The 16067-nt window shown below is 51.9% G+C and overlaps 1 protein-coding gene across 2 annotated transcripts; it reads right to left on the bottom strand.

The window, feature by feature from the left end:
• Positions 1 to 97: 97 nt before the first annotated feature.
• Positions 98 to 11855, bottom strand: DEDD (death effector domain containing). 2 transcript variants are annotated; one of them, XM_047092737.1, is made up of 6 exons: positions 11755 to 11855; positions 9896 to 9928; positions 2983 to 3371; positions 2679 to 2786; positions 2111 to 2257; positions 98 to 1286 (listed from the first exon to the last, which is right to left on the bottom strand). In XM_047092737.1, the coding sequence occupies exons 3-6, from the start codon at positions 3305 to 3307 to the stop codon at positions 910 to 912; spliced, it is 957 nt and encodes a 318-aa protein (XP_046948693.1). In that variant the 5' UTR covers positions 3308 to 3371; positions 9896 to 9928; positions 11755 to 11855; the 3' UTR covers positions 98 to 909. The 2 variants fall into 2 exon arrangements, with proteins under 2 accessions (XP_046948693.1, XP_046948694.1); XM_047092738.1 differs by lacking the exon at positions 11755 to 11855 and adding an exon at positions 11596 to 11656.
• Between the last annotated feature and the right edge of the window lie 4212 nt (positions 11856 to 16067).

Here is a 16067-nt window from a genome sequence, read left to right as displayed (position 1 = left end):
GGGGGAGGAAAAAGGGGAGAGGGGTGGGTACTGAATGACTTCGCTTTCACCTAGACTGCCCTTCGCCCAAGCCAGAAGAAAGCAAAGGGGAAAGGGCTGCAGGGTACATGATTTATTTTCACTTGAACATGGAAGGGAAGTCTCACACTCCCCCTTCCCCTTTCCAGGGGGAGTGTATTTTTATCAGCAACCCCTTTGCCATCCGCCCTGTGCGGGAGCAGGGAACTAGGCTGGCCTAGTCCTCTTACCTCAGACTCCCTTTCGGAGGGTTTGACCAAAGGGGGAAAAGGAAGGCGCCACACCAGGCAGAGGTTTCAAGCCATGGAATGGAGGAAAACGAGGCAGAGAGGAGCAGCACCAGAGGCCGGCAGAGAGTGGAAAGGGCCACAGCTTCTTTGTTTTTTAAAAATTCTATAATTTGGGAGAGGGTGGTGATTAGTTTCCAAAATACGCTTCAGAGTCCCACCTTCCACACAGCTCCCTCACTCAGCCCTTTGGTTTTTGCAGACAAAATTTAAGAGCCCTCAGAAAGCCAGAAGTACTGATGACCCCGCAATGCACCCGGAAGCAGTGTTCACTTCGATCCCCTACAAAGACTATGTTCTATAGACTTTGCTTCTCCCTCTACGTTTGTCTTACGGCTCAGTGGCAAGGTGGCTGTAGACGCACATCAGGAGGAGGGGACGTGGGAAAGGGAAACAGAGGGGAGGCCCAGGCACGTGGGTGCAGGGAGGGGTGGGGAACACCGCTTCCATTTTCCTTTGTCTTTTCCTTTAAAAAAAAAAAAAAAAAAAAGGCAGGGGTGTGATTGGTCGGAAGGGTAGAGAACAAACCCCAGAACAGTATGTGAGCTCCAGAGGTGGGCGGGGGGAGCAGTCCCCCGAGAGGTGAGAGGTGAGAGGGGAAAGGTCAGGGCAGTGCCTGCAGCATCAAGTTCCTCAGGAGTTTCTGCCGGCCCAGCTCGTAGTCCTCCTCGTCCACATTCACCAGCAGCTTGATGGCTTCGTGGCCCACAGCCTGCTTGAGGGAGTCTGTGATAAAGACACCTTTGAGCGCCTCTAGTAGCGAGCCGTTGATGTAGTCGCGCCAGAAGGCGTCGAGGTAGGTGAGCTCGGAGAACTTGATGTCACAGATGATGGAGCCCAGGTCCCGGGACTTGAGGATGGTGTTGGCCTGGTTGAAGCGCTCAAACTGCCGCTCCAGTGGGTCCTGCTTGTTCGAGAACACGTTGCCTTGCAGAGCGGTCTCGTGCTGGCAGTATTCGGCCCGAACCCGCAGTCTGATGTCTGTGGGCAAGAGAAGACACGCACAAGCGGTTGCGGAGGGGGCGCGGACAAGCGGGCGCGGGAGGCTGGAAGACCAGTGGAGGAGCAGAGCTGGGAGCGTCACCTGACAGCTTTCCTACCTCTCCCCCGGGACCAGTTCTTTTCCAAGCACCTCTGAAATCCTCGCCTGAACACACGAGTTTCCTTTAAACGGGCCAGGCCCAGGCCAGATCACTGCCATCCCTCACAAGAAGCACCCTGCTTCTAGGCAGTATGTTCCTAACAGGCACAAGTTCATTTAATTGTTTTCATTTTGTTTTAAATATATTTTTTAAATGCTTTATTTATTTTTGAGAGAGAAAGAGCATGAGTGGGGGAGGGGCAGAGAGACACACACACACACACACACACACACACACACACAGAACTCAAAGCAGGCTCCAGGCTCTAAGCTGTCAGCACAGAGCCCGACGCCGGGGCTCAAACCCATGAACCTTGAGATCATGACCTGAGCCAAAGTCCAAGGCTTAACCGACTAAGCCACCCAGGCGCCCCCAGGCACACGAGTTCATTTTAGTATTCGATCAAAACTTGGTCCATCCTACAATAAGGATGTTGTAACAGCATCCCTTTGATCTCGTATTAACTAGAAAGACATGAATTGGACTCTGCCACAAAGACAGAGGAATTCTCCCCCCACAGATGAGGCCGTTCAATCCCACTAAATCATTCACCCATTCAATGCGAGCCTGGCACTAAACAGCATAAACTGCCCAGGGTCTCAGCACTTCTCTGTATTTCCCCCTCCCATCTGCTCCACCTCCAGAACCCTTAAACGTCCTCACCACATGTCTGCTTTTCCTTGGGATCTGGTGTTACTGACTTCCGGCGTTTTCGCTGGCTCCCGAGTGTGGCTCTCCCTCGAGCTGGCCGCTTGCTACACATCTGAGGGCCCGAAGTGGGGCAGCACACCACAGGATAGTGGGGAGGCACTGGCCAGAGGGGAAAAGGGGAAAAAGCATAGTAGGGGAAAAGTAGAAATACAAACCGATCTCTTGGAATGAGGAAGGAATCACTTAAGACTGAGCACTAAAAGCCTACGGGACCTGAAAAGGGGATCTGAAAAGAGGACGCACGATGTGGGGACAATCACAGGACGCAGGTGAAGCATTAACACCTCACCTAATTTTTATAGGGCTAGATGCTGGGGGGAGCGGGGGTGAGAGAGACCCAGTGCCCTTTCATGCAGGCTGGCGAGGCTGGAAAAATGACGAGTTTAGGGTCTTCTTTTTTTTTTTTTTAAGTGAGCGCAATTCCCAAAATGGGACTTGACCTCACAACCCCAAGGTCAAGAGTGCATGCTCCGCTGACCGAGCCAGCCAGGAAAATTCAGAGGAGTTCCTATCTTCTTACCTGTTTTAGGGGATTGGGGAGGCCTCGGTTCTGGATCGCTGAGGGCTCTGGGGGTCACGTAGCGAATTGACGTCTCCTCCAGATACTTGTCTACAAGATCGGGGCACACTATAGGAGGGGAGGGGGTCCTTCAGGAAAAGATGCACCCCCCGCCCCCGGTCCAACCCTCCCACGGGCCTCCTAACTCCTCCTAGGTAGCCCCCAGGGTCATCGCCTCCTCCCACCCGGGCTCCTGTGCTGCCGGCTCCAGGCCTCCCACGACTGGTCCCCGGGCCCTGTGGTCTGGCCCCTCGTGCACCCTCACCGGCCCGTCTCCTCTTGAGGGTGACGTAGGGCAGCAGGTCGTGGCGAGTGATGATACGCAGCAGCTGCAGCACCTGGCGGAAGTTACTCTCGTCACAGCGGCCCTGGCGCTCCAACGCCAGCAAGAAGTCACGTCCGTTTCGGATGAGGCCACGCTCGTGGTCATCGATGACATCGACAAAGAGGAAGGAAAGGACGCGCACGTCCCTGTGTGTCAGGTGGGCGCCCACGATGTCAAACATGCGGTGCAGGCTATAGAGCCCGTGCTCCTGCTCGCCGCGTTCTTCGGGCCACACCTGGCCGGCCCGCCGCTTCAGGCCCGCCATGCCGGGGGCTCAGGTGCGCGGCGCGGTCCAGAGTCCCCGCTCGGCGGCCGCGGGCCCCGCTACACTGCAGGGACGAGGAAACAGAGCCTGTGAGCCACCCGGTGGAAGAACTGGTCTTGTTCGCTCCCGAACCCCCAGTGCCTAACGCCGTGCCTGGCGCACGGCAACACTGAGGGTTTATCACGTTTTAAAAAGTGATTATTGCAAAATAAAGCCCAGAGCTCTCCACATCCAACGGTAAAGAGACAGGGTCGCATTCCCTGAGAGTGTTATATGCAACTTCAGGCTGCAGACTCAGTAGGAATTGCTGTTAGAGGTTACCCCGATTCTTCCCCTGCCCCCCAAATACTGCTTTTGGTCCCTTTGTGCTCTCCCTCCTACCCCCAACCATCTCACCTCTTAAAGATAGGCAATCCCGAGGAAAGTAAAGAATTCACTTTCTTTTTTTAAATTTTTTTCAACGTTTATTTATTTTTGGGACAGAGAGAGACAGAGCATGAACGGGGGAGGGGCAGAGAGAGAGGGAGACACAGAATCGGAAACAGGCTCCAGGCTCTGAGCCATCAGCCCAGAGCCTGACGCGGGGCTCGAACTCCCGGACCGCGAGATCGTGACCTGGCTGAAGTCGGACGCTTAACCGACTGCGCCACCCAGGCGCCCCATTCACTTTCTTTTTTTAATGTTTATTTATTTTTGAGAGAGAGAGACAGAGTGTGAGCCAAGGAGGGTCAGAGAGAGAGGGAGACGCAGAATCAGGCTCCAGGCTCTGAGCTGTCAGCACAGAGCCCGACGCGGGGCTCGAACTCACAAACTGTGAGATCGTGACCAGAGATGAAGTCAGATGCTTAACCCACTGAGCCACCCAGGCGCCCCAAGAATTCGCCCTTAACTAATATGGAAGCTGCAGGAGACAAACCTACAGACGGACAGTAGGGAAACTGAGAATCTTTAGATAAGACCTAGTTTTCATTCTGCCTGTATCATTAACAAGCTAGCTGTGTAGCTGTGTGACTTCAGGCAAGTCACCTCACTTCAAAGTCGCACTGTCCCCCATCTACAAAACATGAAGGAAAGAAGCTACTCCTCAGACTTGTTAAGAATCCAATTAGAAAATACATGTGAAACTGCTGGGGCAATGATTGTGAAAGAGATTTCAAAGAGATAAGCACCCCTGACCTCTACAGCCCAGAGCCACCCCCTCCCCCAACCTTATCCTCATACTTCCTGCAATCCAACCAAGTTCAAAAGCCTAACTGCACAGGAGGCTAACCAATAATGTGCACCCAAACTCATGGATTTACATCAACGAACGTTACTACGTTGAGCACGCTCGTGACCCTCCTGTGCCAGGTGAACTTACCAATGATGTTCACGCACCATTTGGATATATGCCCCTTCTACTCCTTCCTCGTAGTTGTCATTTCCCCACCCCCTCGCAATGACCCACAGCAGCCGACACTCGTTCTATAATTTGGCATTGTGGGTTTTTTTTTTAATATTTATTTATTTTGGAAGAGAGAGAGCACGAGAGAGAGAGAACGAGGAGAGGGGGCAGAGAGGGAGACAGAGAATCCCAAGCAGGCTCCACGCTCAGCAAAGAGCCTGACGCGGGGTTTAATCTCACAGTCGTGATCGTGACCTGAGCCAAAATCGAGTCAGACGCTCACCCGACTGGGTCCCCCAGGCGCCCCCATAATTCAGCGTTTGGTTCACCAAGTTTCAGCATCAAGCTGGGTAATGTCAATGACCTGTGACCAAGCCTGAAGTCCACAGGCTTCCACATCCACACTTGTCACATACCCGTGCTGCCCAATACTGTTCCACCAAACCACAGCTCCAATCACCTGATCCATTAAATATTCCTACTGAAGCCACTTCTAAATATGTCTCCAATCACCTCCACCGCCACTGCCCTGCTTCAGGTCCTGATGACCCCTCACTTGGACTATGGCAACAGCCTCTTGAGGGCTCCCCTCCCACCAGTCTTAACCCACCTAAGTCCATCCCTCATATCCGGCTGAATTCGCTACCTAAAACGCACAACTGAGGAGTGCCTGGGTGGCTCAGTCGGGTAAGCGTCCGACTTCAGCTCAGGTCATGATCTTGCAGTCTGTGACTTTGAGCCCTGTGTCAGGCTCATGCGGACAGCTCAGAGCCTGGAACCTGCTTTGGATTCTGTGTCTCTGTTTCTCTCTGCCTCTCTCCCACTCATGCTCTGTCTCTCTCTCTCTCTCTCAAACATAAACATTGAAAAAAACATTTTTTGGGGGCGCCTGGGTGGCTCAGTCGGTTAAGCATCCAACTTCAGCTCAGGTCATGATCTCACAGTCCGTGAGTTCGAGCCCTGCATCAGGCTCTGTGCTGACAGCTCAGAGCCTGGAGCCTGCTTCAGATTGTGTCTCCCTCTCTCTCTGCCCCTCCTCTGCTCACGCTCTGTCTCAAAAATAAATAAAAACATTAAAAAAACCCACATTTTTAAAAATAAAATGCACAACTGACCACATCACTTTTCTGCTTAAGACCTATCTACAGCCCCCTCCTTACCTAGAACACTCCAGACTCCTCACACCACACACCAAGCCGCCGGAGATCAGGCCCTGCCTACCTTTTCAACCTCATAACCCACTTTTGATTCTCTACCATTATCAGTTTGTTTATAACTCACATACAGCAGGCAGTTCATTTCTCTGTCCCTTTCTTCAGGCTACTGCCATTGCCTGAGTGCCCCTCTCCCTTCTCTGTACCCTACCCCCCTATACCACTCCTCTTTTCCACATGGCTAACTCCTACTCGTCCTTTACGAGTCAGCTCAGATACCATCTTCAAATTCATTCTCCACACCTCCATGCTGGGATACGTAATCCTCTTCTGTGCTCCTATGCAACATCATGTGTATTTCTTTTAAACCCCATTTGTGTATTTATCACCCCAGCCCATCTTAAGCAACTCGTGGACATGGACTAAGTCACATTCACCTTTATATTCTCAGTGCCTAGCAATGCATAGAGGTTGGTACACAGTACTCACAACCTACTGAACCGAGCTTAGTCTCCAAGAGATCATCAAAAGCAGCATCAATTAAGAAACAAACCCACACAGGGGCGCCTGGGTGGCTCAGTCGGTTGAGCATCTGACTTCAGTTCAGGTCAAGAGCTTGCAGTTCGTGGGGTCGAGCCCCACGTCGGGCTCTGTGCTGACAGCTCGGAGCCTGGAGCCTGCTTCGGATTCTGTGTCTCCTTCTCTCTCCACCTCTCCCCCACTTGCACTCTGTGTCTCTCTCTCTCAAAAATAAATTTAAAAATTAAAAAAAAAAACAAAAACAGATACACACAGCCTGGTTACCACGCATACACTCTAGCTAGCCGTAGCCTCCCCTACACTGTGTGGAACCACCCATACCACGGCACCCTACTAAGCAAGAAGGTTGGTGGTCCCGTTTTATACACCGAGACACTGAGGCTAAGTTACAAAAGAGAATAAGGCGCGCCAGGGTGGCTCAGTCAGTTAAGTGACCGTCCGACTCTGGATTTCAGGTCAGGTCATGATCCCACGGTTTGATCAAGCCCCGGGTCAGGCTCTGTGCTGACAGGATGGAACCTGCTTGGGATTCTCTCTGCCTCTCCCGTGCTCACAGTGGTGTGTGTACGCTCTCTCTCGCAAAATAAATAAAGTTTAAAAGAGAGAGAGAATAAAATAAGCCACTTCCAAAGAGCCAAGTTGATGGGGTCTTAGAAAACTGCAGAGTAAGTGAACCCAATCCTCCCTTCCTCAAGAACCTAAAAGGGAAGCAGAGACTCATACCCATAAGAAAAGGGGAGCTCCATTCCGCACTCACTTAGCCCCCAGACATGGGTTTGATATACGGACAAGAAATATGGCTCACAGCTCCTTAGGAGAGCCCAGATGCCCCCCACCCCCCACTCGCCTGCTGAGCATGGGAACAGCTGGGAAAACAGCTACCCAACTACAGGGTAGTTTTCTCTGTATCTTCCTCTCACCTGTTGTACTTACTGGGTACAAATGGGGGCGGGGTGGGGGGGGTGCTGAAGGAAAGTAACTCCTTGCTCATAGCAGGCAACATGAGAAAACCGAGCCTCCTTAGGCGTCTCCCTGTTCCCTGTCCCACCTGTTCCTCTTGGCCAGCTGCTGATTATGAGGATCTCAGAAAAAGCAGATGGGCAGGTTTCACATTCAACCAATCCTAAGAGCAGGTTGCTAGAGAGCTCCCTAATTCAAAGTGTTCTGACTTTAAGTCCCCGGAAATGAAGAAATATGGTCCCTACATACCTCGCCCCTGGAAAATGAGGCAAAATGCAGGAAAGCATTATGGTCCTAATTATTATATATCAATGGATGCAATTCTGTAATAGACCTCAGTCCTCTGAGGGTTAACTCCCTAGATAGGAGGGAAGAAACAGCCACCTTAAGTCCTAGACCCCAGGCTGGATCATTCAAAGTGCCAGGAATTATCAGCGCTTCTAGGTCAGTGGTTCTCAACCACGGAGGACGCTGTCCGCCCCCCCCCCCCCCCGGACATCTGGCGATGTCTGGAGACATTTCAGACTGTTATGACTGGAAGGGGTAAAGGACTGTGCCAGTGGCATGCAGTGAGTAGAGGCCACGGATGTCTCTAAACATCTTAGAATGCCCAGAAGAGCCCCCACAACAAAGAATTATCCAGCCCCAAATGTCAATAATGCTGAGGATGAGAAACCCTGTTCTCGATGGACCATGACACAAAGGGGCCAAAGAAGAGAGACAGTATGTCACCTTCCCCCCCAGATCTAGAGACGGAAGCCATTGGGTCCCTCTGACCCAAACCCATCGAGCAGTATTTCAGAAGAAAAGCAAAGCCGGTCAGACACAGACTATAAACTCCTAAGTCCAACGAACCCGAAGGAGTCCCACCCACTCCAACCCTGGCTTCTCTAGCACCTGCGGCTGCCATTCAGGTGAGCGGTGCCTACACTCTCTTCGGCCCCATCCCAGGAGGTCGAACGTGACCCAGTTCAACCTGGACGTCTGTGAAGAGAAGAGAAATGCCATCCTCTGCAAGACAAACAAAAAGGATCCTGCCCTTAGGCCTCACAGCCACCTTTCAAGTCCTGAACCTAGAGTTGCAGACCCCTCCTTATTTGACTGCTGATCAGACCTCCTGCTTATTCTATGAAGCAAAACGTAGAAGAGGCTAGAGTTTCCCAAGGCTGTGTCCTTGAGAGAACTGTCAGGAGGCTGACGGGCAAGCTAATACGCAGCACCCCCCCCCTCCACTTAATTATCATCTGGGATGGTGAGTTCACTCAGTTAGCAATCCAGATGGGGTTCCAAGAATCGACCTAACTTCAGTGCTCAAAGAACATGTCCAACTTCCTCTTAAACCAAAATATCCTCGGCTTTCTGTGGCAGTGAAGCTTGGGAACACAGCTTAAATTATACAGAGATCCTAGAGATATCAGAGTCGTGAGGAGAACGTAGCCCCTCTAAACAGCAGAATTAAGAGACCTTCTGAGTCCTGGTATCTGAAATATTGCCAGATAACAAGAAACAGACCAAACGCTCCGCTCCACGAGAGTCCCGATCCCGCGGGCTGCTTCGAGTCCACTTGAGAACCTAACAGGGGTCCCCCCGCTACAGCGCCCCAAGAATAATTCTTTATTCCGAGGAACTGCCGCATTTCCTGGAGCCGTAGTTTTTTGCTAGTTTGTTTTCTTTAGGGAGGCCCAAGCCAGCCCAGGGCCAACAGGCCGTGCCTATATACCTACAGAATTGTCTATCTGGTTTCCACTTCCAGGCAAACTCTAGTCTCATCCCAACCAGGAATGACATCCGTATTTTTTGAGGTATTTGGCTCTCTCAGAAGCCCTTAGAGGACAGTCACGTGGAGGCAACAAAAAAGAATGATCTCTTGAAAGGAAGACGCAACTCTGGTATCATCGCAACAAGGATGACATCTGTATTTTCGTAGAGCTAGAGGTATTTGACTCTCGCCGAAGCCCTGAGGGACGAAAGTCATGTGGAAGAACTAAAAGAGTGAGGTCTTGAAAGTTGGAATGAAAACAGCAAGGAGAAGCCTGAAGAGTGCAGAAAGAGCTTTCCTGCTGGTGGGATAGGGAAAATGTAAGCAAATATCTGGAAGTCAGAATTACACAGTATGTTTTCAAAAGGAAGATTCCAGGAACCCTGAGCAACGAAAAGACAAAGGTGAGGTGCCTCAGCAGCCCTCCAAGAGTAACATTCAGAGACACCGTACTACAGTACTAGTTCCGTATGTTAAAAAAAAAATGTGTCTCTCAGAGCTCACCAAGAAGACTAGATAATGACAAACCGAAGCTGGGGGCTTGCCCCCAAACACCTGATTTCTGCTCTCCTTTTCCTCCTACCGATTTCCAGTTACCCAGAGACACAGTGACTGCAACAGGTCTTATGCACTCAGCTGGGTAGGTGAAAACACACGTTCCCCGGCCTCGAACCCCTTACTGGGCTCAACCCCAATGCATTTCTCTTGCCATTCCCATCCCCTTCCATTGTTCAAAACAACAACAACAACAACAACAACAACAACAACAACATAAAAAGTTCCAGACTTACCTTTGCAAGAAACTTAATTTCCCAGGTCTCTTCCTAGCACAAGGTTGGAGGCCAGCAGCAAAACAAAAACAAATGAGGGGGAAAGAGTCAATTTTCAAGCCTGATTTTGAAACATCAAAGGCCCAAAGAATTAGTCCCAGTTCCAAAAATACACAGACACACCTAAAGCCATTTCGATTAAAATGATCCACTGTGAGCTAAAGAGGAGAACTCACTCCCAACCAAGTCCCCAGGCCTCCCTAACGCTCTACTGGCCAATTCACGAAACAATACCAACTCCCAGAATTTCCAGCCTGGGTGGCTCATGGCAAGAAAGGTCCCAAATTCAACAACTTGCGGGAAAACCAATCATCCTCTGATACCTTCTCACCGGACTCCTCAATGCCTTATGAGACCCACGTATTTCGTTACATTTTTGTTACATTTTAACACTGACTTTCAACTTCAGGGAGAACTGGAGACAGGGAAATGATTACAGCCAAAGAAGGCACTTTCTATCCCTTCGCTTATCAGACCAGAGCTAGCCTCCAAATTCTGTCCTCACCCTTTCCCTTTGCACACAGTGAAAACAAAATATCCACTGAGGCCCGGCTCCCTGATACATCTACATTTCACCAGGGAACCTTTCCTATATGTGAACGCTGACCCCTCCCTCTTAGCACTTAAACAGAAGAAAAAAAAAAAAAAAAGAAAAGAAAAGAAAAGAAAAAGTCTGGAAACTAAAGCAATCATTTAATTATCCAGGCTGCCCAGATGCCATCCTGTTTTCTGTTCCCTTTCTCAGACTTCCAGAGCCTCCACCCTGGCGTGTAGGGCTCCAACCCAGCATGGCTGTTTCCCCATTCTTACACTGCTAATTGCTAGAAACTAGAAAAGTCCTTTACTCCTTCTACACTTCGGTGGCGGTGACACCGGCTTCCCCGTTCTCCCTTCTTTCCCTAACCAGGAAAAACAAGGGAGCAGTAAGTCAGGGAGCCTCTGGAAAGCAAATCCACTTGAACCCTCATCCGTTCTCCAAATTCCCTAATTCTCCCAATTCCCCATTTCTCCAAACCATTCCCTTCTGCCCTTCCCACCCTATTAAAAGCTAAAGGCCTGGCAATTAGAATTGGTTGCAACTGAGGCTGCTTAACTCTGCTCTCTCTTCCTTTCCACGGGGAAAGGGAAACCCCCAACCTCTATCCCCCCGTGCAGCTCCACTGTCCTATCTCCCAGCCCATTCCCCTTCCTCCCAAACTTTCCTCTTAGTCTCTCACTTTCCCCATTACCTCGTCACACCGCCACGCTCTCCATTCCCCCCAATCTCCGTGCTCTCCTTTTCCACCCAAAAGCTCCCCTAGGCCCTTCCCCCTCCCACCTCCAATTTCACACTTTCAAAACCGCCCCCCCCACACGTCTGAAGTCCCCTCCTCACCCTCTCCCACCCCCTCCCGAGACCGCTCTCCAGAGTCCAGTCCCTCCCACCACATGCCACCAGCCTCTTCCCCTCCGCACCCTCGGCCGCTCCCTCCCGCGCCCACCGCCCTCAATCCGGCGGGATCGCAGCCTCACTCCCACCTCGGCCGCGCCAGCACCCCCGGCCGGGCCCGGCCCGGCCCTTGTTTACGCCCCTCCCCGCGCCCAATCCCCCGCCTCGCCCCTGCTCTCTCCCACAGTTGCCACCTCCCCCGCACGCCCCCTCGGCCGCTCCCCTCCCCCACCTCGCAGCGTCCCGTCACCTCCCTCTCTCGAGGTTCTCGGGCTGGACGTCGCCTCCGCCTCCCCCTCCACTTTCCTTCCCCTAGCCCTCCGCGGCCCCGCCCGGCCCCGCCCCGTCCCGCTCGCCTCCCCCTCCCCACCCCGCCGCCCCGCCGCCTCACTCTCGGCTCAGGCTCGGCGCCGCCATGTTGGATCCATCCGCGCCGCCCTCCCGTGCCGTCGCACGCCGCCGCATCCGGGCTCCGGCCGCCGCCGCCGCCGCCGCCGCCGCGGGCGCGGGGGAGGCGGGGGGGTGGGTGGGTGGGCGGCCGCGTCCGGAGCAGCGCCTCCCGGAACCTGGCCGGTTAGCGGCGGCTTCGAGACCATAGTGAGGCATGAGCCGGGGTGGCCATGCTAGGTGTGGGCAGCCTGGCAGCGGCATTAACCGGGGCGTGGATAGCTTCACTTTGGGTCGAGAGACTAGAGACTGGCAGCCATCTTGCTTTGGGGCAAGCGGGCAACGCAAGTTCTTCCCGACGGCGGCTTCAGGGCCGTCACGAGGAGGGAGTGCGGGTTGCGTCCTCGAGTGTGAGGACGTTGGCGGCGCCGGAGCCGGCCGGCGTCGACTTCAAGACCCACCGAAAGACTGGGACTAGCAGCCATGACTCATAAGGGCGGAATCTAGCAAGGGTCGGACTGCCCCGCGAACTTCGGGAAAGGTTCACGATCGGGATTTGACCTTTGCCCTGAACTTCCGGTAAATCCGGACTTTCCGTAAACCTTAGTCCGGAGCCGAGAGCGCTGCTCGGATGCCCCCTCGGATTTCATTCTTTGAGCATTTGCCTTTTAAGCGCCCGCTTCCTGAAGGAAGTGTCGCCAGAGCCGAACCTTCGACTGGTGGGAATTGGGGCTGGGGGGGGGGGGCGGATACGTTCTGGAGCTGTCAGCAGCCTGTGGGTTAAAGGAGAGGTAACAGAGGAGGCCTGTGAGAATGGGAGGGGCCGATTGCGCAAGGCCTTGTAAATTAGTTGATTTTATCCGAAGGGCCGTGATTTTATTCAAAGAGTCTTGGCCGAGAAGGGAACAATTGTGTTTGCATTTTTTAAAGATCGCTGGTCGCAGTAGGGAGAATGGATAGGAGGGAACGAAGTTAGAGGCAAGGAGACCAGTTGGGGAGTTTTTTACCCAGGCAGGAGACGGGGGTGGTCCGCCCTAGAGAAGGGCGACTGCAGGCGGAGAAAACTAGATCGGGGATGGGGATGAGGCCGAGGTTATTTCCCAGTGCTCTGACTTGGACAACTGGGGGAAAGTGATGCCATTTTCTGTTTTGTTTTGGGGGAGAGAATGAGTTTTCGGTGCCTGTGGGATGCCTATCAGACCATTGAATATTCGGTAACGTGGATTGGAAGCCCGACGGAAAAGTGTGAGGTGTGCGTGCGCGCGAGCGAGCGTGTGAAGGTCGATAGTTGTTGAAGCCGGGGAAGTGGATAAGACGGCCTGGAGAGGGATGTCTGCGTCTGAAAAATGAGATGAGGGAAGAGAACAGGAAAGGGGGGCGTTGAGAAGGGGCAGACGAGGGGAAGAAGGAATCCAGGAGAGAAGTATCAGGGAACCTGGTCAAAGTGATAAACGTAAGAGATTAGGTAAACGTGGACTAAAATGTGACCCAGTGGGTATTGCAAAATTGCCTTTAGTAATTTTGAAGCACCTTGTTCCAGAGATGTGGTGGGATAGGAACCAGAGTAAGTTGAATTGAGCGACTGGAAAGGGACAGTGTAGACCGTTTTCTCAAGGTGTCGTCTGTAAAAAAAGGGGGCTGGCAGTCGAGTGTAGCCCGAGGCTGAATTCCAAAGAAAGGGAAGGAGTTTTCGCTGCCTGTGGGATGGCTAGAGCTACCAATGGCGATTGAATATACAGATCTAATAGTAGAAGTAAATTAAATGGAAATTACTACCTGGGGAAAAAAAAGCAATGCTAGAAGAATCCACACAGCGCATTTACACAGGCATTAAAAAATTGACCATGAAGAGTGTGGGCCTGCGCAGGGTGGAATTTATACTTTTTATTTTAGATCCGTCTTTACTGTTTGAATTTGTTTTCCTATGTACATATGTGGTCTTTACAGAAAACTACTTTTTTTTGTAAACTTAGTGATATATAGGTCAGAAATCCGGAATTACGAACATTTCAGTGGCAGTTGAAGCTGTAGATTTGGGTCAACTCCAGAGAACAGCAGAGGGCTAAGGAGAGTGCTTTGGGGAGAATTCCAGCATTTAAGGTACAAGTAGAGGGGCGCCTGGGGGGCTCAGTTGGTTGAGCGTCTGACTTCAGCTCAGGTCATGATCTCACGGTTCGTGGGTTCGAGCCCCACATGGGGCTCTGTGCTGCCGGCTCAGAGCCTGGAGCCTGCTTCCGATTCTGTCTGTCTGCCTCTCTCTGTCTCCCTTCTCTGCTTGCTCTCTCTCAAAAATAAACATTAAAAAAGAAAATTTTTTTTAAGTCCAAGTAGAAAAAGAGCCCTCGGAGAATCTTTGAAGAGGAACAGCCAATGAGAAAGAGTAGAAATGGGGTGATAACTGTTGTAGAACCGGAGGGAAGAGAGTGAGTGTTTCAAGAGGATCACGGTTGTTAAAAGTGTCAGATGTCCTCAGGAAGGCACCTAACAGGAAACGTGCTTTTAGTTCCAGGCCTACTTTTTCTGGAAGCTTGGCACAGAGGTCACGTGCAGATCATGAACCTTCCCCCAGATATGTGGAATCTGATCCCTGTGCTTTGCACCCTTATGCATCATGGCTGCCAGCCCCATCTCAGAATCCGGTTCTGACACCACCCATGTTTCCACACTCAGCATTGCTGCCTCTCCCGTTCCTTGCCATGGCCCTGAAGCTGCCCTCCAGAAAAAACCCGTGTTGGGGCACCTGGCTGGCTCAGGGGGTAGAGCATGCGACTCAAGAGTCTCAGGGTTGTGAGTTCAAGCCCACATGGGGTGTCGGGGTTACTTAAAATTGGAAGTGGAGGGGCGCCTGGGCGGCGCAGTCGGTTAAGCGTCCGACTTCAGCCAGGTTACGATCTCGCGGTCCGTGAGTTCGAGCCCCGCGTCAGGCTCTGGGCTGATGGCTCGGAGCCTGGAGCCTGTTTCCGATTCTGTGTCTCCCTCTCTCTCTGCCCCTCCCCCGTTCATGCTCTGTCTCTCTCTGTCCCCCCCAAAATAAATAAACGTTGAAAAAAAAATTTTTTTTTTTTTAAAATTGGAAGTGGATTCTCTCTTTAAAAAAAGGAAGAAAGAAAGAAACCCCTGTGTTGCTGAAATGGTGAAGATAAGGAAAGTAGGGGTATAGACTGGAGTTGAGCAAGTCAAGAAGTAACTGGGGGGCGGGGGGGGGGCGGGGGCAACTCATTAAAAGAAAAAGAACTAACTAGAGGTCACGTGGATTTTCCTAAAACCACCCCGAACGATAGGGGAATTGGCAGACAGAGGTTACTGAATAGGTGCTCGGAGTCCTCAAAAAGCAGGAGGGCTGAAGCTTCAAGGGGGAACGGGTTTTAGCAAGATGATGAAAGCACAATCCTCTGAAGATGAACAGCCTCTACTTTAGAAGGTTGAAAGGGGGGCGCCTGGATGGCTCAGTCGGTTAGGCCGCCGACTTCAGCTCAGGTCATGATCTCGCGGTCCGTGAGTTCAAGCCCCGCGTTGGGCTCTGTGCTGACAGCTCAAGGCCTGGAGCCTGCCTTGGATTCTGTGTCTCCCTCTCTCTGCCCCTCCCCTGCTCATGCTGTCTCTCTCTGTGTCTATAAATAAATAAATAAATAAATAAATAAATAAATAAAATAGAAAATAAAATAAAATAAAAAGAAGAGGGGTACCTGGGTGGCTCAGTCGGTTAAGCATCCGACTTTGGCTCAGTTCAGAGCCTGGAGCCTGCTTCAGTCCTGTGTCTCCCTCTCTCTCTTTTCCTCTCCCCCTCGTGCTCTGTCTCTCTCAGAAATAAAAGAAACATTATCAAAAAAAAGAAGGTCGAAGGGAAGAGGTCTCCCTTAGAAAAAGCCAAAAATTTCAACCCCACTCATTTCCCCCCTTGAACCCATGGGAACTCCTCCTTTGTAAACAGCCTCCTCTCTCACCTCATTTTCTTCATAGATTGCTCCCTCGCTTTCCCTCGAGGAAGACTCATCAGGACATAGGTAGCTGTGATGTCGGGGGTGTGTGCCCCCAAATACGTAAGTCCCCCCCCCAAAAGAAAAACAGGTCTACTACTAAAACTAACCTCACGTTCTCTCCATACCCACATCCTGAAAGTGGCTTGACATGCTGGTGATGTGGACGTCATGGCAGTAATGCCTCTCCACGAGCCCACCCGTCCTCTCCAAACTTAGTGCAACCGCATTGAGAGGATCAGAGAGGAAATGGCGTGCCGAGGACGGCCTTCTCCAATAGTGTGGTGTCCAGTGTGCCCATTGAAGCCTACGGGGGAGAAACCACAGTGCCTCTAAGCTC

The sequence above is a fragment of the Lynx rufus genome, unplaced genomic scaffold, assembly GCF_022079265.1.
Source record: "Lynx rufus isolate CCGP_SWC_20201006 ecotype Redwood Valley unplaced genomic scaffold, mLynRuf1.p SCAF_31, whole genome shotgun sequence".
Classification (NCBI taxonomy): Eukaryota; Metazoa; Chordata; class Mammalia; order Carnivora; family Felidae; genus Lynx; species Lynx rufus.
This window is presented reverse-complemented; position numbering and strand designations above follow the sequence as displayed.